This window comes from Phyllopteryx taeniolatus, chromosome 8 (assembly GCF_024500385.1).
Source record: "Phyllopteryx taeniolatus isolate TA_2022b chromosome 8, UOR_Ptae_1.2, whole genome shotgun sequence".
Lineage (NCBI taxonomy): Eukaryota > Metazoa > Chordata > Actinopteri > Syngnathiformes > Syngnathidae > Phyllopteryx > Phyllopteryx taeniolatus.
In genome coordinates this window covers 6,205,714-6,227,500 of record NC_084509.1, presented here as the reverse complement: position 1 = coordinate 6,227,500, position 21,787 = coordinate 6,205,714, and the positions used below count along the sequence as shown (strand labels likewise).

General features: G+C 41.6%; 1 protein-coding gene across 8 annotated transcripts in view; it reads right to left on the bottom strand.

Moving 5' to 3' along the window:
• fli1 (Fli-1 proto-oncogene, ETS transcription factor) overlaps positions 1 to 21,787 on the bottom strand; it is a 37,048-nt gene that overhangs the window by 596 nt on the left and 14,665 nt on the right. For 7 of the 8 annotated variants that reach the window (XM_061782072.1, XM_061782073.1, XM_061782074.1 and 4 more), the window contains 6 exons: positions 20,915 to 21,118; positions 14,492 to 14,560; positions 4,002 to 4,061; positions 3,792 to 3,851; positions 887 to 934; positions 1 to 787 (listed from right to left, as the gene is read on the bottom strand). The exon at positions 1 to 787 is cut by the window's left edge and continues 596 nt beyond it. In XM_061782072.1, the coding sequence (XP_061638056.1) occupies positions 258 to 787; positions 887 to 934; positions 3,792 to 3,851; positions 4,002 to 4,061; positions 14,492 to 14,560; positions 20,915 to 21,118 (971 nt within the window). In that variant the 3' untranslated portion in view covers positions 1 to 257. The remainder of the gene's footprint in view (positions 788 to 886; positions 935 to 3,791; positions 3,852 to 4,001; positions 4,062 to 14,491; positions 14,561 to 20,914; positions 21,119 to 21,787) is intronic. The other variant, XM_061782076.1, reaches the window with a different exon arrangement.

The following is a 21,787-nucleotide window of genomic DNA, read 5'->3' as shown; positions in this document are numbered from 1 at the left end:
GCAAACATTTTGGAGAGGAACTGGCTGCAGCTTTCAGGAGGAAGTGGAAGATAAAGGCACATGTCCGAAACATCAAGTCTTCTAAAGGTAAGTAGTATTCCATTTAGGACCATAGCATCCAGTTGTTTAGAAATTATTAACAAATATTTAAAAAATCTCCTTTGATTTCATCACGCCTCTTCATTGCCTTCATTACGGTATTGAGAGTGCAGGTCAGCAAGGGCGGGCTTGGCTAGTGGGTGTTTATATAGAGATGTTTAATAGTAACTGCCCAGATGGGAGGGCACATGGGTGTTCGGGTGGCGGGGGACATTCGGGTTGGGGTAGATGCCAGCAGTGGGCGAGCTCCAGTATGGAGCAGTTGGTCCGAAGAAGTTGGAGGAGGTAACTGGCATGGACGGAGGGTGAGGGGACACAAAGTTGACCTTCTGTTGATGGCTGTGATAAGAAGGCACGTAGGCTAGGTCCGAGGGGTACTTATACATGGACGACTCGGTGGGATGCGGTTGCAGCGCCTGGGCGATGCCATGGAAGTCAAACTTATAGGCATAGCGTTTGCCGTGCACCTTGGTCATGATGTTTTTGTCGTAGTAGTAGCGCAGCGCACGGCTCAGTTTGTCGTAGTTCATGTTGGGCTTGCTCTTGCGCTCGCCCCAACGGCGCGCCACCTCGTCCGGGTCCGTCATCTTAAACTCGCCGTTGGTGCCCTCCCAGGTGATGCAGCCGGCGTTGGCGCTGTCCGACAGGAGCTCCAAGAGAAATTGCCAAAGTTGGATCTGGCCTGAACCTGATGAGCAGAAGGAGAGGTGTCATCGGTGAGTGAGAGACGCACCGGAACGTTGTTTGGAGAAATTACAGATGTGTTACGGATAATCAACATTCTTACCAGGATTGGCTAGGCGACTACTGGTGGGACCAAGTATCTGGTAAGGATCTGTGAACAAAAGCAGACGTGTTAAAATGCTCATGAAAAGAACTCGGACTTGCACTAATTGGCAAAGAACAGAGAACTAGACATGGGAGGAAAACAGACTAACATATATTGGACTATTCCACTGTGAGAATGTTTTTTTTTAAAGTAATATTCAACAAAATTGTTGCTATACATATTCAAATTTAGATGAAATATATTTTATGGGCGGCACGGTGGACGACTGGTTAGAGCATCTGCCTCACAGTTCTGAGGACCCGGGTTCAATCCCCAGCCCGGCCTGTGTGTAGTTTGCATGTTCTCCCCGTGCCTGCATGGGTTTTCTCCGGGCACTCCGGTTTCCTCCCACATCCCAAAAAAATGCATGGTAGGTTCATTGAAGACTAAATTGCCCGTAGGTGTGAATGGTTGTTTGTTTATATGTGCCCTGCGATTGGCTGGCAACCAGTTCAGGGTGTACCCCGCCTCCTGCCCGATGATACCTGGGATAGGCTCCAGCGCTCCCGCGACCCTTGTGAGGATAAGCGGCTCAGAAAATGGATGGATGGATGGATGTGTTGGGGTTATTTTCCTTAGCACAATAGGTCGATACTGATGACCTTGAACACATTTCTGATGTTATCTATAGCTTTGAAATTTTCGTATTGACCAAATACATGTTACAAATATCCACAACATTTCCTGAAATTTCCATAAATTGACATATGACTGTAAAAAATAGCATTATTATTTCAAATCCCCTTGATAACCTGAATTATTAACATCTTGGGATGTCAAAATATCTATACCTCACGGTTTGGTTTTATCATGGTCTTAATCTCACGGTACGATAATTATTGCGATATCGTGGGAAAGCTCGGTACAGGTGGGGCAAAGAGGCGATTGCAGGAGAACCGAAAAACCTCTCTTTTTCTTGCGAGCCGAGTCCTTCTCAATAGACTAGTAGTTTCTGTGTGTTTTTCCACAGGTTTTTGTGAAAAAGACATCTTCAAATAATTTACAACCGTGCACCTCTGTCCCCTTTTCATCCAATGTTCACATTCAAATACGATACCTCCAAAGCGCTATTATTGCTGCAGTAATAATAACTGTCCATTGAGAAAATGTCTGTTTACTAATTTAACAGTATTTATTGTCATTCATTCATTCATTCATTCATCTACTGTTCCGCTTATCCTCACTAGGGTTGCGGGCGTGCTGGAGCCTATCCCAGCTATCATCGGGCAGGAGGCGGGGTACACCCTGAACTGGTTGCCAGCCAATCGCAGGGCACATAGAAACAAACAACCATTCGCACTCACATTCACACCTACGGGCAATTTTGCCCTGCATGTCTTTTGGATGTGGAAGGAAACCGGAGTACCCGGAGAACATGCAAACTCCACTCAGGCGGGGCCGGGATTTAAACCCCGGTCCCCAGAACGGTGAGGCAGATGTTCTAACCAGTCGTCCCCCGTTATTTATTGTCATATTTTTTTTAATTTGAAACATTAGAAATGGGATACTGGCTACTAACAGTGATTTATTTGCTTGATTCCAAACATTCCAGTGGAGCCAGAATGGCAGGAACACTCTTACGCACCTTTAGAAACAAGCAAATAACAAGAAATGAAATAATCGTGGGACTCCTGCTTAGTTTATTTTCCTCAGCTGAATAAGCTGATTAGTAAGATGATTTATTTTTTTCCAATCAGCATGAAATATGGACGTTTCATTTGAAGAGAGGAAAGTATGTTCGATGATTTATTTATTATTGATGTTGGTTGTATGGAGTGGACCTATTATGTAATTTTTCTGGACTAATGGGATGGATTGGCAGATGGATATGTTGTAACGGGAGTCTGAATCGTTATTCTCTCTCCGTGTGATGTTCATTCACGACTTGAGCGAAACACTCACTAGCACACCACTAAAGAGTGTTATGCTTCGCCGGATCATCTCTTTGATGAGGCGGGGGCGGCGGCACAAGGAGACCTGATTGTGAAACGATGTAGTGCGCCGTAGCAAGTTGCGATGCTTCTGCATCCCTTCCAACACGAGCCTTTCGGTCACGTGAGCCAGTCAGCCAATCAGTGTATTTCTTGTGACATACCCACATGGTCACATGGGATATACGTCCAGTTGGGTGTGTTTACACTCAAATGAGGAAGTGAAGCGCTCTTGAAACCTGGCTAAGCGGCGTGGCTTCGTATCGCCATCCCAAAACTACATTTTAAGCACGTTTCATTATTTTATATCGGGAAAAGACCATGACGATATCAAGGCACTTCGAACTCCATGATATCTCGATATCGTGAATATTGTGACATCCCGATTAACATCATGATCATATGTTTCTGTGTTTAGCAAGCTTTCCTATGATCCCAACCTTTTTAAAATAGGATAAAGATTCTGAAAGTTTTGGGGCCAGCCAGTTCAGGGTGTACCCTGCCTCCTGCTCGATGATAGCTGGGATAGGCTCCAGAGCTGCCGCGACCCTTGTGAGGATAAGCGGCTCAGATAATGGATGGATGGATGGAAGTTTTGGGGCCATCTCTTCCAACTTCTCACCAATCTTGTTACGATACATCAAATGGATGTCCTTTTCTAAGGAAATACGGGCGTTTTTTTATGCAGATTGCTGTTCGTGGACACAATCCCATCAATTAGATCGAATTCTGATTCGCTAACACATGCACAGTGGTGAGAAGAAAACTGACCAGTGTGTACTAGTCATTTATTATAGCCTACCACCGCTAGTTAGAACGAAGTTAGAACTATACTTATTTTAAGTTAGAACTGCACTCATTTTAAAATCAGTCTACAAATTTGCAGGGTTTGCCACATTGATGGCAAACAAAAACGGGTCAAGGGCTGATACCTGGTTGAGCTCTGGGCTGCTCGGTAGTCTTGGTCACATTCTGAGTCACAACTGGTGAGCCTGCAGAATGCGAGAGAGTGACAAAGAAAAAATGATTGGATGTAACCACGCACACATTGATTGGCACATTAACTTCATGTCTTGGGGACAGAATTGGCCACAATGTCTAACATCCATGAACTTGGATTGTGCAGTGCTTTTAGTCCTCACCTTTGGCGCTGTGCATGTTGTTTGACCATCCTGTTCGCCGTACAGCATCATATGAAGGGTCTAACAAAAAAATAAAAAATGGACGACAGCATTTAGGCGGGCCATGTCTAAAATGCAGTAATGGCTAAAATTGGGATTTCTGTGCAAAGTGCTCTCTTGCCTTCCTGGTTACATCGGAAGCACAAAAAAAGGTGACTTTGTTGGTTGTATTTGTTTTTTTCATATTGTATGTTTTTTTATATTGTATTGTATGTAACAAAATGGGTTGTTAAATTATGGCTCACGTTTTAGCCATTTTTTTCCTTAAATTGGTCAAATAAAATTGATTTATTCATCTTTTAATTAATCTATCTTAAAAAAAAATTTAATGAGTTTATTGTAAATAAAATATATTATTTAATTTATTTGATCAAATAATTTGTTAATTAATGATAAGTAAATAATTATAAATACTGTAATACACTTACAAATGAAATATTAGTTGATTATTAAAATAGACAATTTTACAAACATATTTTAACCTCATGCATGAATGTGCTGGCCCATCTGTTCGTTTTAAATACCCACCCCTTGTATACAAACTATTCACTTAAAAAAATGGGGAGTCCTGAGGCAATGAGTCACTGCACGCCATTATCATGTCAATCTGAAAGTCTTTGTCTGCTACAAAGATCCTATATTTGGCCAAAATGACAAAGCGGTTCAGGCCGGTTTTGGATGATTGGGGTTACATCACAATAATAAAAGAAAAAGGAACCCATAAAATTTGTCTGATTTACTAGCCTTGGTTGTGTTAAAACTAAAAAGTATTAAGTACTCACTAGAATGCTCTCGTCTAGTGGTTCTTCAACTTTTGATACCAAGTACCACCTTAAAAAATACTTAGCTCTCCAAGTACTACCGTCATGACTGACATTAAAATACGTTGGTGTAATAGGCCCACGTGTTCATCAAAAACTATTCCTAAAAAGTATATTTAATATTATAGTAAGCCACTGTCACATTATGCAGTTTAAACATTAGACCGGCAGTATGTAACTATAAAAAAAAATCATTTTCAGCTCCTCTAACACTGAATTTTTCAGTATTTGATTTTTTTATATTTAGTGAACACCTGATTCATTTGCCGCACTAGCCCACGTGGTGGAGCACCGCAAATGACGGCACGGGAATGACGCATTTTACCTGCAAATGGGAGACGCACTGCCCCTTGTCTTTTGTAAAAAGCTTACTAAACACATTGTTTAGCGTTTGTGTAGCAGAAAATAATCATACAAAAGTTACTGTGTAAACAAAAGCAATAATAATAATAATTGCCTTGAACGAACAAAGCCTCTTTCCGAGGACCCCTTAGCTGCCCAACAAGTTGCCTGACGTAAAATAATCAAAGTTCAGCTGCATCCAAGCAACACATGCACAAAACGCAGCAATAATAGTGAATTTACAACAATTTCCTCTTCCGAAGAATCCATCTTTTGTTCCCACAGGCTGTCCTTCAAACCAGAATCAAAATGTTGTAGAATCATCACATACAAGGGCCCCCCTACGTCAATATCGAAGCGACGGTTCCTGTTGTTGTAATACTGAATTCCAGCTTAGGGGGCGACAAAATTTAGGGATCATAGCTTTAACACTGAGCGTATATAGAGTCGTAAATAAAAAAATCCATCCATCCGAGCCCAGACTTCCCTCTCCCCAGCCACTTCATCCAGCTCTTCCAGAGGGTTCCCGAGGTGTTCCGAGGCCAGCCGAAGAGACGTAGCATGTCGAGTCGTACGTGGGGTTTCCTCCCGGTGGGACATGCCCGGAACACCTCACCAGGGAGGCGTCCTGGAGGCATCCTAATCAGATGCCCGAGCCACCTTATCTGGCTCCTCTCAAGGCGGAGGAGCAGCGGCTCTACTCTGAGCCCCTCCTGGATGACCGGGCTTCTCACCCTAGCTCTAAGGAAGAGCCTGGACATCCCGCCTGTTGCTCTCCTGTTCCAGTCTTCCCTCACTTGTGAACAAGACACCAAGATACTTGAACTCCTCCACTTGGGGTAGGATCTCATCCCCGACCTGGAGAGGGCACTCCACCCTTTTCTGACTGAGGACCATGGTCTCTGATTTGGAGGTGCTGATTTTCATCCCAACTGCTTCACACTCGGCTGCGAACCGCTCCAGTGAGAGCTGGTGATCACGGCTTGATGAAGCCAACAGAACCACATCATCTGCAAAAAGCAGAGATGCCAGTCCAACCCTCACCAGATACGAATCCGACTTACAAAAAAATACATTCAATTAAAATGTATTGCACATAAGTTAAATAAAATCTGTACCTCAAAAACGTAAAAACAAATCTAAAACATTGAATGCAAATGTATTGTTAGATACAACAAAACTCTACTTAACAAAAGTACCAAAAAGAAAAAAAGTAAGCCACGGTAACATTATGCACAGTTTGAACATTTAATTCAGTAGTTGTGTTATCCATACCGCACTTTGAGAATCAATGCTGTAGTCATATTACAATGACAATTTTCAACATTCACAACATCCAACATTCATTATCGCTTTGTATGTATTGATAATTCATCCTCACTGTGTACCAGACTATTTGTCCAGTACCAACAGCACATTAATCAACTATGGAGAACTCGGCCGAAGTGGCTCTTGACAGGATATCTGGCCGTGGCAGTGTTGTTGTGTTTGGCACACAGGGACGATTGTGGCACACTGTTAGACAACGATTACAGTTAACCGGGCACCTTGCGACATCCCTCGCCACAAATGAAAGGCAAATTAACGGCCACAGTTCACAGTTCCATGTGCAGCGCGTTCACTTCCTCCCTTCATGAAACCTTGACAAATGGCCAATCCTGGCTCACTTTTGCGTGGATTCTGCTGTGTATCTGGAGAGCCTCTACTAACAATCATTCACTCTGACACAAACAGGTAAAACAGAGGATGTGATGAGCCTCCTGGCTGAGTCTCAATGCTATACTCATAGTGCACCTGGCCAGCACCTTTTGATGACTTGTATTATCCTCAACAGTTGCCAGAACACACAGAATTCTAAAGTGTTTGACAACCACACATTTTCTTTCTCTTTCTCTTTTCTCTGCTTTTTTTCTTTCTTTTTTTCAATTCAAATTTCTCCCAGAAGGCAAGAGAGGTGTAAGAGTGATGACAGAGGTCACGACTGGGATCCACATGCTGTTTTCAAGGTCAAGAGGCAATCCCTTTTCCCATCAGTGGAATTGGACATTTTAAAAAGCTCTCAAGTTCACAAGGCAAGTTTGGAAAGTCTATATACTTTTACATGGATATATGACTGTTAAGATATAAAAAGATATAACACTGCTCAGATATGAAATATGTCTGGAATGTATGGGACTCAAGGACATACAGTAGAACTCTATATGTATGTATGTACAGTATAGGGAATTGGTGTTATTTAAGGTTGTATGCATTGGTGAACAGATTATAGCTTATATAGTTATTTTATCACCAACAGGGGCATTCAAGATCATATAAACTAAACCGAAAACATGTCAGCGTCCTCATCACCCTCATTGTAAACCTTTTATTCATCATATGCAATGATTTAATGGAATATATTATGTCATTTTGTCACTATATCACATTGTACAGTTTGTTGTCTATATGTATTCATTAGTATTTGCTTTCATTTTGCTTAGTTTTTTAAAATCTGTTTTCTGCAGTCAGGTCGGCATTGAAAATGAGACTTGATTGCAATGGCCTTACCTGGCTAGATCAATAAATCACATCCGAATCAGACCCTTATCCACTGTGCGATATTGCCCTCTTGTGGAAAAATATATGTTGACAGCTCAACGAACAAAATCCACCTCTTCTCCCATCTAAGAATAATCAAATACTGTTCTGCATTTAAGAAAATGCAACTATAACTTCTCTTTGAAATAAAGTTCAACTCTGAAAGTGTCATTCTCTAGTCCAAAAACGTATTTTAAATGGATAATTAATGTCATATATGGTTTCTAATAGTTCTCGAGAAAGGGGAAAATTCCTGCTGCAGAATAATCTTTTCATCTCATTAATTATTTTCCACCTATTAAAGATTTAAAACCCTAAAATATTTCACCAAAGGCCCCATTCCGGGGGATAATGTTCAAAGTGTAGTAAAATGGCAATTGAGAGCGTAGATATAAGCATGAATGCGATGGATATTAACTTGCAAAAAGTCATTATAATGATGAAAAGAGGAGAAAAAAGAGCAAAACGGGACAAAGAACAAGCGGGCTGCCGTGGCTGAGGGGGCTGTCAGGTCCAATCTGGTGCAGGCTGAGGAGCAGCGAGTCCTGGGAGACTTGTGTTTCCTGCCTACCTCGCCTGAAGACAACCTCTCTTTGTTTTACTGCCCCCCCCCCCCCCCCCCCCCAAAGCACCAACACACACATCCACTCGACACCACCTAGAAAGAAACCCAACAAGGAACAAGGTCTGCTCCAGCTACACGCAGAGAAGATGGTGGATTAATATGAGACAGAGGAAGAAATAAATCATTTGTGGCAAGAAAATATTAGAAAAGAGGACAAAATGTTTGGAATTCAGAAGGAAAACAATAGTAATGAACATCCTAGTGAGGACAGGCCGAGCCCTGCTAGTGTTTTATGCTCATAAATAGCCTTTAGCGGCTTACTGATATCAATTCGAAGTTGATATCCAACACAACAGTGTGACTGAAGAATGAAGTAGGGACGCTACAGAATGTGTGACACCACAATCCGCTTTTGTAACTCTTGTTTACGTGGAGTTCACCGCAGCGAGAGCTTGCGAGAGAGGAGCGAAAGCACAGAATGAGAAGCAGCACATGTCAAACATACACAAAAAAACAAAAACAAAAACTCAAGTGGTCTGGGGGCAATGCAGAGCAGGCCAGCCGCGCAGACGTCGACCCAAAAGTGCAACCGCCAAACACCCCTGCCCTGTCCTACCTCCCTTCGCCTTCATTTTTCCAGGCTTTGCTCTATGACTCGAGCCAGTTTCCACTCTTGTCTGGGGTGTGGTGCACGCTCCTGGGAGACTTGACTGCACGACCAGTTAGTAAAAAAACAAGGCCTGAGTGCTAGACGCAGGGAGGGCGAGAAAGGTAGAAAGACATGATGAGAGAGAAAGAGGTGGGTTATACATATTCTACATATTCAATGAAAGAGAAGAGGAGAGAAAGAGAGAGACGAGATCCCTTTTACTGAAGAGAAGCCTGGCACAAAAAAAGCAAAGTCACATCTTGGATGGACGCTTTTAAAGAACAGTGAAACATCATATTTTTCTTGGCAAAGCAAACCATTAAACTTCATAAACACATTCTTTCCTCATATAGAAGTTGGGGGCACCTACTTATGCAACTAACTCTATTAGGAGCAATTAGGGTGCATTTATTGTACAATGGCTTTTTCTAATACTATATTAAATGTTATTATTGTTATCAATGGCACCGTGGTTGACTGGTTAGCACATCCACCATCCTTTGTGGTGTTTGCGTGTTCTCCCCGTGCTTGTGTGGGACTAATATTTTTGTCATATAAAATGTAAAAATAAGTGAACCACTGTAAAAGTAGTTGCCTTTTGAAGATATCTGACAGATGTAAGGAACGTGAGGGTGTTGGGAGAGTGATGCTGTCACCTAGTTTTATAGGTCTTGCTGAAACTCATCTCTGGTGTATTGTATATTACATTTGGTGATATTTAATTGTACGGTTCATATTGTAGTGAGTTACATTGTTGGTTGTCATTTGGTCATGGTCAAGCTTTTCCATCACCGTTACCCCTCTGGTGACATGCCCAAAAAGAAAGACACATTTTCACTGGCCTGAAGTCTAACAGGAATGTTTGATGTCAAACACAATGTCGTTTTTTTTTTTTTTTTTTTTTTTTATTTTGAGGTATTGATTGATTGGATAGTCGTCGAACTTTTGGGGCGTTCCACTTAATTCTTTCCGGGTTAGGCCTGAAATGCTTTTTCAGGCCACTTTTTGAGGAAGTCGCCCTTCCCACAAACATCAACCACTGTCTTTCCTCATGCACTGACAAAAAGTGGACCAGTGAATATGTTTCAAGCCATAAATCCAGCATTGCATATAGAAACCAGTTTTTAAATTTAGATTAAAACAACTGGAAATGACCTACTAAAGTATATCATGTATTGCCATAAGATACAGATACACGTATAGATTAAAGCTAGAAAATATGAAATCCGTTTAGTACAACAAAAACAAAATAAACAGCAAAAAAAATTAAAAAAAAGTATGCCTGATTGACACTCAATAAAATATTTTTATATATTTCACTTTCACAGTAAGTAACCAGATGCAGACTGACACAGGACCAATTTTGGATCCTGACACTAAATTTGGAAAAGGCTGGTCTAAAGCAGCGTAACATGCTACAAGGAGACGTGCAGCACGTGCACACACATGCCAATCCACAAGCAGACAAATTTTATAGACAGACGCACGCACAGTCCCACAGACAGACAGACACTCACACCCTTTCATTGCTGCTACATTCCGTGTTTCATACGCTGCCTTTTATTCATAACATTGCATTTTACACCGCAGTGTCTGGGCCAGATTACGGGTTGTCTCATGCGGGATACTCATGCTTACTCGACCCCAAAGAGTCTGCAAAGTATTTTGGCTCCTCTCGACTGGCAATATGAGCATGAACATCTGGCAGTGTTGATCTGTGAAACTGTCCGATAAAGGCCTATCCTGGAACAAACTTTGTTTCATATTGCCTCACATTTTTACGACATTTTGGCGTGAAAAGCTGCGGTTGACTTCTGCAGATAATTATACCAAATATATAAACAAAAAGCCAGACGGGCTGTCACTGCTTTGCTAAAAATGCTGCATTTTGTCCCCTCCCCCCAAGCATTATCTTTTACAGGTTTTCCAATCAAACAGCAAGCAATTTGCGGCTCCTTAAAAATTCTTGCATTCTAAAGTAAAGGCATTAATTATGCTTAAAAATAATGCTTTATCCTTAAATATGACATGCTAAGGTCTTTCCACTCCTACAGACAACAACATTGTTTATCTTTGTAAAGTATTGGACAAATTTGTGATAGAGATTGTCAGCACTGGAGTTTCTCAATCCTGTATTCTCCAATTCAATGTCAACATTTGCGTTGTTCATTTATTTTTATTTTTTAGATTAACTTCTTATTATACTCATGTGACAATTTTGAATATCAAAATGAGATACAATATGTAATCATCGTTAAAAATAAATTGCAAAATGTACCTTATTTTTGCACTTGTATAACTAATAGAATATTATTAAATTATTATATTATTATTCATAAATATTCCATTAAAATAGTTGGTCATCCAATGTCCTTAAACTGACAGTCTTCAACCTTATTTTCCATCAACAAATATAAATTGCGGTAACTTAAGAATTGTACAAAATTCCCAGAGAATAGAGACTTAAAACATCGCTACAGAAATGGATTGCTTTCTACGACTGGATGCAAACGTAAGTGGAAAATATCTGAAAAACAGAGTTCAAGTGCTTTTGGGAAAAAAAAAAAAAAAAACAGGAAAATGGTATGTTTCCCCTTGTAATTTGATAGCTGTTCTGATCTTTTATAAAATTTGGCAAATGATCGATATTAGAAACTGTGCCCATACTCAAGAAAAGTTATAAACGGCAAGCTAGACCACAGGTAGTTCTAGGTATTTACTAACTGCATTATTTCGGGGTCAATAAGGTTTGTTTTGAGGATATTATGTGACTGTATCCTCTTTTTCTTAGTTGTGAGGTGGCTGTACATTGGTACAAGTACGGACAGTCAGGCAGCCCGTAATAGAAGTCACCTCTTGTGAAAGGGAAATGCTCTTGAAGGGAGTGACCCGCTATCCGTGCCAGTCCAAATACCTGGTGCTGAGAACAGGAAGGCCGGGGTCGAGGGGTGACCGAGCAGAATCTTATCTGCCCTTCCCAAATGGGCGATCGTACTGTATAGAATCCTCACGACTTTGGCCCGTTACCGCTCGCCGCCTGAGGCAGATAACGAGTCCAAGGGCATTCTCGGACACTTATCAGATGCAGAGTTTCCTCTTTTCCTGCCTGGATGGGACTCTCATCCTGCTAGTTGTGCTATCATTGTTGTTGCAGTGCACTCTCGCTCTTCTGGTGGTGACACCATATGGCCGACATAAAGGATGTGTAGCTTTCTTTTTGCAATGGGAGATTCGGCCATGTTTGTGTTATGTCAGCATAGTAATGTTTGTAGAGTGAAAAAGTATCTGCAGGAAGTCATTCTGGGCGTCGTCCTAAAAGGCTTAGTTCGGCTTTTTGCTATGATTTTATTGGAAATGTCTCATGCAAAAAAATTAATAGCTGGTTTAAAAACACAAAATCTGGATTAGTTTGAATAGGACTAATTTATTTGGAAAAATGCCTCTAACGTTGCACAAAACGTCACAATCGTCACGCATATCACAAGAAACCGAAGTTCAATGAGCGAAGGATAAACGTTTGCTTTTTCTTTGGATTTTTTATTTTGTATTTTTTTGGGTGACACTTATTCCTAAAGAAGCATAACCAACAAGGGGTGATTGGAGAAGAAGAAGAATATTATTGACAGTTAAATGAAGTATGCAGTAAACTTACTCAGATTCAAAGACGGCAGCGTCACCAGGATGTTTTTTTCTTTATGTGAGTTGTTTGATAATTAAGAAGAAAAAAGTATCAGGATGAATTGAGATGGAGTGTTTGTTTTCGCATAAAAACGATTGTTAAAGTGTTAAAAATGCCTGTACATCAATCAAGATTTTACCATGGCAAGCATTTTCGAGATCCGTACAAATTGTATGTTGACCATCATTTTAGGACAGATTGTTTTTATTTCAACCACACCAGGTGTTCTTTTAGTTGTGTAAAATTGCAGTGTTCCCAAGATTTTGGTTATTTTAGTTGGCCAAAATATTATAAACACTTCTCGGTATGCTTTGAAGTGGACCCCGACATACTCGCAGTTCGGCTCTTGCATATTCATCTATTTAAATTTTCTTTTCAATTTTTTTTCTTTCTCTTTTCTAAATTGTGTTTTATTTTATTCTTTTTGTTTTTTTCTTTTTTTGGGGGGAGCAACCAACCTCAAAATTGTTTATTGGTGGTTTATTCCCACCTACTCAAGAATTGTTTGGGCTTTACATTTTTTTTCCCTATCCGCTTGGGTCTACTGTTGTACACCACGACAGTCAACAATACTGTTGAATAAATACCTAATTTAAAAAGGCAATCAAAACTCAGCAGACGTGCCATACTACATATTTTTTTTTTTTTGGATGCAGCATTTGTTAAAATTTATTTATTTTTGGATGTTTTAGAGTGTGCAGGTGTACATTGCGTATAAAAAGTCTACACACGCCTGAAACCTTTTCTACCACCATTAATATAACCTTTAACCTGCAAAACTGCATTGGTTTTTGTTTCATCTTTTCGAGAGGGGAAGTGGGAAAACAAACATCTTACATAATGTGGTTGCACAAGTGCGCACACCCTCGTATAACTGGGATGTGGCTATGGACAAAATGACTAGTCAGTGTTATCGCAAAACCTACAAGGTTCTTCTAGAACGTAAAACAATCTCTGCAAAAGCCCACTACATCATCTGATATGTATTTGGGGTAAATCAGAGGCACTCTAAATGATGGCAGGTGAGTGCTGACTCCGATTTAACATGAGTTTGAATGTGATTGGTTAATTCCAAAGACAGCCGCATTCCAGTTACAAGAGGGTGTTCACGCTTGCGCCCACATTTTTTCAGTCATTTAAATTTGTACTTATTCTCTCAAAAACATTTATTTAATCAGCTGAGCTTTACAGGTTATGGGTTACATTAATGGTGGAAAAAGTTGTTGTCTCTTTTTTTTCATATCACAAAAACCTGGCATTTAACTGTGTGCATAGACTTATAATATCGACTGTACCTATGTTTCCCAAAAAAATGCAAAAAGTCTTCTGACTGCTGCCCTCTTTTCAACCATCACATGTACACACTCACTACCCATGATCAATACAATGTGCTCTGAGTAGCCAATCATCCTCCTGGTTCATACACATTGTTGCCTCAGCACCTGTCACTGATGCATATCCACCTCTTGCCTCTTTTCCACAATCACTGCATTCACCGTCAGTCTTCACCCCGCCTGCTGCGGCTGGAACTCATCAGCACGCCTCTTTTCAGATCGTTGTTAATATTCTCCTATTCTCTCCAAGCTGGCTTGTCTCATTTTGACACACAAAAGCTACACCTGCCACTTTAGCTTGTACAAAAGCGAGCAGGGAAAGTGCCTTCGACTTGTGTGAGCACCCCTCCAAGCAATTTACTGACTTTTACTTCCCCTTTTCTCCTTGTTTTCCTCTTCCATCTCTTTGTAGCTCACACCCCTTTCCCATTTATGAATAGAAACATGAATTCCAACCAGAAACAATAACAAGAAGTGCTCCTACCTTCTTTGGCAGTCAGACGTGGGGATGGGTCTGTGTGAGATGGTGTATTGTAGGATAATGATGAACTACCTGCAAGGAGACAAAATTAGCATTAAGAGCTAACAAAACTGTAAAATTGATAAAAACACTGAATGAGAAATGTAAAGGAATACAGTATGTCTTAAAGCAAGAGTGGGGAACCTTTAGGCATTTGATTCAACCCATCATGGAATTCTGAAAGAAAATAAAACCTCAAAGGAACTGATATATAAACCAGTGAATACTTATATTATTATTATTAATAATAATAATAAACGTTTGTTTGGGCATTGCATCATATATTTTTGAAGGTTTTGTATAGCACTTTGCTGACTTTATAACAACACTGAATAACCCCTGATTGGAAAAATGTTGCACTCCCATGGCCTAAACAAGCGCACTGCTATTGTACTGTAGTTAAATATAGAAAGAACCAATAGGTGGCACTAGATGCCCCATTAGCACTCGGCTGCTCTTATTATTCTGAACTGTGGTCCCATTTTGGACATAACAAACTAATCAGTAGCATTTGTATACTATATGACTGAAGTACTGAACAAACTAAATGCAGCAAGATGCGAACTCAGTCGATGCCCCTAAAATTTAGGAACAACTCCAGAAATCAGTCAGCATTTTCATTGCAAAGTCTAACCCTGAATAATAAAGGCTGCCTAGTCATTTCACCTTATGTAGCAGAACCCGGCGGTGCATTCCTGCACTTACACAGGCACCCTGGGCGGCACCAAAATGCTCTCTTAATTTTAGCTGCCCCAGGCATAAATCAGAGAGTGGAAAAACAGACCCAAAAAAATGCACAGAGAAAACACAAGAGCTGCTACTGCGTGGAGCGTGTTAAGATTTAGCACTGCTGAGTTGGGAGGAAAGTTTTCTTTTTTTCTGAATTGGACAAAATGAATAACGGTGGAGAAAAGTTTGTGTATGATTTGATTCAGATCCTCTGTGCTAGTGTTGAGGGGGATGGAGTAGCCAACTAGGGCTCTGTTTTTTTAAGGGGTAGAGCTAAAAGGGGAGAGGGTTGCTCCACAAATGTACGCTAGCCTACCAACACCCCACCCCTCCTAGTTCTACCTATTCCACGGCACCCCCAAGGCTCTGGGTCTCGTTTAGAGACCTGGGGCCTCAGAACAGGGGAACCATTGTATGAGGCAGGGTCCCTGCACAGCAATCAAACGCAGCTCCTCATACAAAAATAATTCCTCATCCTGAGAGCAGGCACGCAAGAGTCAAGCGAGCCACCAAAGCAAGTGTGTTTGGAATAAGGCAGAAAGTGTATAAGGGAAAAGATGAACCGAAAACGGGGGTGACTGAGGGGAGAAGGAAAAGGGCTGTTTAACCCTTTTCCTACTGTGCGCCACATATGTGGGCTGACCCAGACAGGCAAACAGGCAGCATTGCTGAGAAAACCTCAAACCATCCCGCAGAGAAGTCCAGCATCGTTGTAGCATTGGAGAGGGAGAGCAAGGAGGGGTGAGAGCAAGTGAGAGAGAGGCAAATGACAGGGAATTTTGACTATGCTGCATATTTTTTGGACGACCTCTTCCTTTCTTCGAAAACAAACACGTCCTGCTAATCTGACAGCACAGTGGCCCACGAGAACTCCCCCCCTGTATTTCTTGTTCTAGACTATGTAATGTAACTGTTGTTACGAAAAAGAAGGTCCTCCAGTTAGGCAGGGCCTAACACTAACAGAGTTCGGTCTCAAGCATCTCGATGGACCTTTGTCAATCCAGGTTGTTTATTCTGTGGAACCACAGGATATCATCACCTAAACATGTGGCATAGACTTTGTCAACAACCAGAGGTTCCAAGTAAGTCACTTAAGAGTACCGAACTATTTATAGAGAGACAATAAGGCTACTGTCACAAGAATGTCATACTATGCTATAATATAATGGTTTTGACAGTTCGAGTTCCCATTTATTCTGGTTTAGAATCCGATTTTCCCTTAGGAAACAATGGAAATGGCGGCACGGTGGGCGACTGGTTAGAGCGTCAGCCTCACAGTTCTGAGGACCCGGGTTCAATCCCCGGCCCCGCCTGTGTGGAGTTTGCATGTTCTCCCCGTGTCTGCGTGGGTTTTCTCCGGGCACTCCGGTTTCCTCCCACATCCCAAAAACATGCATTAATTGGAGACTCTAAATTGCCCGTAGGTGTGACTGTGAGTGCGAATGGTTGTTTGTTTGTATGTGCCCTGCGATTGGCTGGCAACCAGTTCATGGTGAACCCCGCCTCCTGCCCGATGACAGCTGGGATAGGCTCCAGCACGCCCGCGACCCTAGTGAGGAGAAGCGGCTCAGAAAATGGATGGATGGATGGAAACAATGGAAATCAAATGGAACTTTTGTAATCATCCTAAAACCTTTATCAACTGTCATTTAAACAATCCTAAGTCTAATACAAGTTAACCACTGGTAATATGAAAATGTAAAAAAAACTAATGAAATATGAACCGCAATCAGCATAAGAATAAAACAATTACAAGCCAACCACACACCCAGAATCCTTTGATGTGAAACTGACTCTTGCGATACTTAGTGACGTCTCGCTGGAATGAATTCGTGACTGCCAAAGTTTTGTGCTATTTAAATTCATATTTGTCCCAAAAATGTTGGTCTAATGATACAACCTTGGAGGTTCCATTATATTGGGAAGAGTAACTTGCTTGAGTTTTGGTTGGAATATACTGCACATTTTGACAAGCAAAACACCAAAACATTACATTAAGAAAATTAAAGATGTACCTCTGTGTTTGTACAAGAATAACAATTAAGTTTCTCAGAATTGTAGCTACCTCTATATAAAGACTGGCAAGAACATCAGCTACACCTACAGAATCGTATGACGTCCAATACAATAACTGTACTAAAATCAGTCTTTGCAATAGGTTTATTTTTTTTGGCTGTAGTTCACCTTGACGTCAACGATGGTGTACTGTAGTGCTTTCTTGACAGACTTCCATGCAGGCAATGTGGGTTCCAATACCCACTCAGTGATGGTGTGTATGGCTGTATTTATATGTGTCCTGTGAACGACTGGCGACGAGGCCAGTGTGTACCCTGCCTTGCACCCTAAAGTCTGCTGGGTAAGGCTTTAAGAGACATTGAAAGTTGATGGATGGATGGATGGATGGACAATATGTCTCAGTGTGGAACTACACCTAATCTGATTTTTCTGATATGTTGGCTTCTATTAAACTTAAATACAGCTCCTGTGTTGGAGTTCATTATATTACCAACAATGTCCCCAATTTTTTGTTTAAATTTTGAAGTTTGTCTGTAGTCAGAGCTCAGGCATGGATGTACTGTAAATTGTAAGTTGAAAAAAATCATCTACAGCTTGAGAACTAATGAAATAATTAACAAAAATTGCGGAGATTACTATGTATTCACCCTTGCATTATCATTTACATTTTCAGTGATATGCGGTCTCTCGCGCACTATAGCTCTGAAGCATTTTTCAATCGATATTGATTTGAATGGTCTTTGGAACCACAAACAGTAAAGGTTACTTGACCGCATAACACGAAACCATAGTCCCCCATTCAGCACCCCCTTGACCCAACACGGGATAAACATGATCGAAAAAGGATGAATGGATGGATGTAGGTTCAGAGAAAAGTTAGTGGAAGAAGCATACATACTGTATAAAACAGTCGCCTGTCATGAGGTCTGTACATCTAATGAACCAATTGTCCAATATCAGCATTCCTGTTTGGCAGAAGCCATCTGCATCTCCACTTATTTCAAAATGATATAAATTCTTGCAGCGCTGAATGTCTGAAGGCCCACGTTAAAGTGAGCAGCTGCATACTAGCTCTGTTGTGGCGGCTAGCAGAAGACGACTAACAGTATAGGGCGCAGAGCCAGACCAGCCAGCCCCTGCACACCAATGATAACCTGCCAGTAGAAGGAACTAATGTGCAAGGAGCTCAATAAAAATGTTGCAAGGGTAAAAAGAGAGAGAGAAACATTTTCCCTACTCAGCCTTCAAGGCCAGATGTTTATGGTCTGTATAAACTATTAAGGATTAGAGAATGTCCCCCACTCAGCAACAGTGCGGTGCAGAAGCCCAGACTTATCGCTCGTTTTTTTCTTCCACTTTCCCATTTTGACTCGATTCCCACTGTAATCCGTCCAGATACACAAGAAACGGCAACAGTTGAGAAACAAAACTATTGCTGTTTTCAAATGGTGCTCACTCATGACCAGCTTGGACTGTTTCCATGCACTTTCCAAAAGCTCTTGAATTGATTGTTACTCTTACACCCCCAATTTGTGTCTTGTTACTCCTATAACTTCGACAGTCTCTCCTAACCTGGCTTTTACCCCCCTTGTGTGCTCGGTTCCCTGCACATGTGGTATCAAACTGACTATGTGGGTGCGATAAAGCAAACAATCCATGGTGCCTCCCCGACAGACTAATTTGAACAAATTCTCCAATTGCACCCCAAATTGAAAGCACATTGAGTTGCAGACAGCCATCATTTATAAAAATCTGGATAAGTGACCGAGAATCAAGCCAAAATATTGCTCTGGCAACTACCCTTGTTACTACAAGCAGCTGGTTGGCCAGACAGATGTTCCCATTGTACTGGCAGAGGCACTGGTGTGGGTACCTGAATGATGTAGCTGCGTGAGACATGGCAGCTATGTTTGGCTACACTATGGCCGCAGGGTGGGGAAGCGTGTCCCAGCCCTGTGCCCAGTGTACATTCAGAGCTTAATGACTGTGTGGAATGTTAATCAGAGGTTCAATAAACAGACTCACGCATGATACACACAGATGTCTATGAAATGATTGCATTGCCCATTTAGACAATGTACTGTTTGAAGGTGGGTGGGAGATCATGTCCATTAGATATCACGTGTCCTATAATCACTAATACTTCCAGGGCTTAGCTCTGCCGTCCCTTCCATCATTTTTTGAGCACTTGAGATGCAAGAGTGAAGCCAGAAGTCTATTATCTGGACAGGTTTACGCTCATCTGTGATTGTGCTGCAGGAGGAGACGAGGGAATGGATTTAGTTACCAAATCATCGTCCCTGCAGGGTCTGCCTCAATCCTCCATCTTCCTACTCTGTCTCGCTCAGACATTTGGTACTAACGCACTTCGTCCTGCCCCTAGGCTTCCAGTGTCAATAATATGCCGTGTGCTTCCCAGACAGCTGCTCCGAAGCAGGTCAGCCCAAACACGGGAAGGGAGCATTCTTTGCTTTTGTTTGTCGGGAATGGATCCAAAGCAATTTCAACAGGCAAGCGGAGAGGATTCCACGGCACACAAGGTCTAAATCAAAAGAGGGGGCAGCAATAGGCAAAGTCATGGTACAGCACGCCTAAGCCGTTGCTAAGTCCTGCAGCCGGCGGCCATAATGAAAACTGCAGTGCCTAGTGGCAGTCAGACAGATCCGCGCGCTGCAGCATTGCACAATGAGGCTGTTATACTCATGACAAGCATCCCTCTCTGCCCTGACAACGTGCATGGGGAAAACTGTTGACACCCACAGAGTACAGTTCCCATTACATCACGCTGAGGTCCATCACAACGTTTTGGGAGCAATGTTAATTTTAGTGGAGACATCAATCACTCCACCCAGTGCGGTTTCTTGATATTCTGCAGCAGTGAAAGCAGCTCCCACTGTTCTTTAACGTACAATGCAAAGCATTCAACGATATTTCCAACAGTTTTCTGTGAGAATCACTGAGACTGAGCTGCTGCACTTAAATATCTTAGCCCCACCAGATGTTATATTTTATATTTCAAAGGCATTTGCATACTGCCTCAGCAAATAGCTTTGGGTTCCCAGCTGAAACATATGAAGCGGGATTCCATCGAGAGCCTCTTCAAAGGTAATAAGCTCAAATTTAGTTGCCTGGACACACTGGCCTAGCCTGCTTCCCGAGGCAATGCAGCTGGACTTATTTCAAAAATCCATGTGGTGTATGGCAAGCAAAGTACAGCGAGACATGTAGTTGATGGATATCTTGATTGGGAAGAACACTGTTTCCAGAATGCTGCTAATCACCAGGGAGTCATTATGGAGGAGAATCTTCAAACTGACCAACAGAGCCAACACAACGGACATGGTCTAAAAGTCAGGAAAACAAAAGGGAAACTACAAGCTTGTAAACAATGACCAGGGATCGGTACTGGACAACATTGAATCTCTTCTTTCGTGTCTGTGGCTTCATTTTCCCTTAATAAATATGATTTGTAGAATGTCACCCGATCAACCCCCTTTCAGATTTGCTGGAAAGTACCTTCCCTTTTCCAAAGTTAGTCTACCACACAGTTTCTATGGATTGCTTTACAACTCCATCTGGGAAAGAACCGTTCATCTACTGCCTGTTTGCGATTTCTTGACCATTTTTGGAAAGCACACTTACTTTCCCTGAGGTAATTGAGATGAGAGAGAAGAACTTCGGCGTTGTACATGGTCGTGAGTCGGAGGAAGTCATCCTTGCTCATCTTACACAACTCTTTGCCATCCGTGTTTTGAAACATTGATGTGTCAATCTCCAACAGGCCGTACTCCTTGATGGCCCACTCTAGCCACTGGCGTACGTGGTCCTGGGACCACAACGAAGGATCTGCAGGGAAGAAGGAACAGAGGTAGTCGTTTATTGCCTACACATACTACTTGAACTTGCTGGACTAAAAGTGAGTGAGTTGAGCATCTAGCATCTCGTGACAGAAAGGAATAGGAAAAAATGAACAAGTTGAAAATGCCATGATTTATTAGGAGCAGACGTGGCTCAGTTATTAGATATAAATAATTCTTTGTCCTCCTTAAACCACAGGAGGATTCATCAGAGTAGAATAATGTTTCAGGTAAATCGACTTTCACGGGGGAGTCTTCATTTTCAAATCCCTTTCTGTCATTATTCAACATTTCTTACATATAGTTACATCTGGAGAGACACTACTCAACAAACCATAGTGTCTGTTGAATATACTGGTAAGACAATCTGGAATCCAGACTCATAGTAGTCACGGTGCAGCCTCCATGCACTGTGTGGTTGTTGGACTACTGCGGTGTCTGTCTGCATCAATTTACAACCTGTGACAGTTCACCTTGAGTCCAATTCTTTTTATTTTCTTTTGTTTGTATTTAAATAAAATCAATTTGCGGTGAATTTACTTTCGGGAAAAATTGAACCACTCCCCATCTTTGCGGCTTCAATGAATAATTCTGGCAATAAGACATCTCTTCAGCGTTGCAGTGCTGAAACTGCACTTGCAGCTACACGAATTGTGCC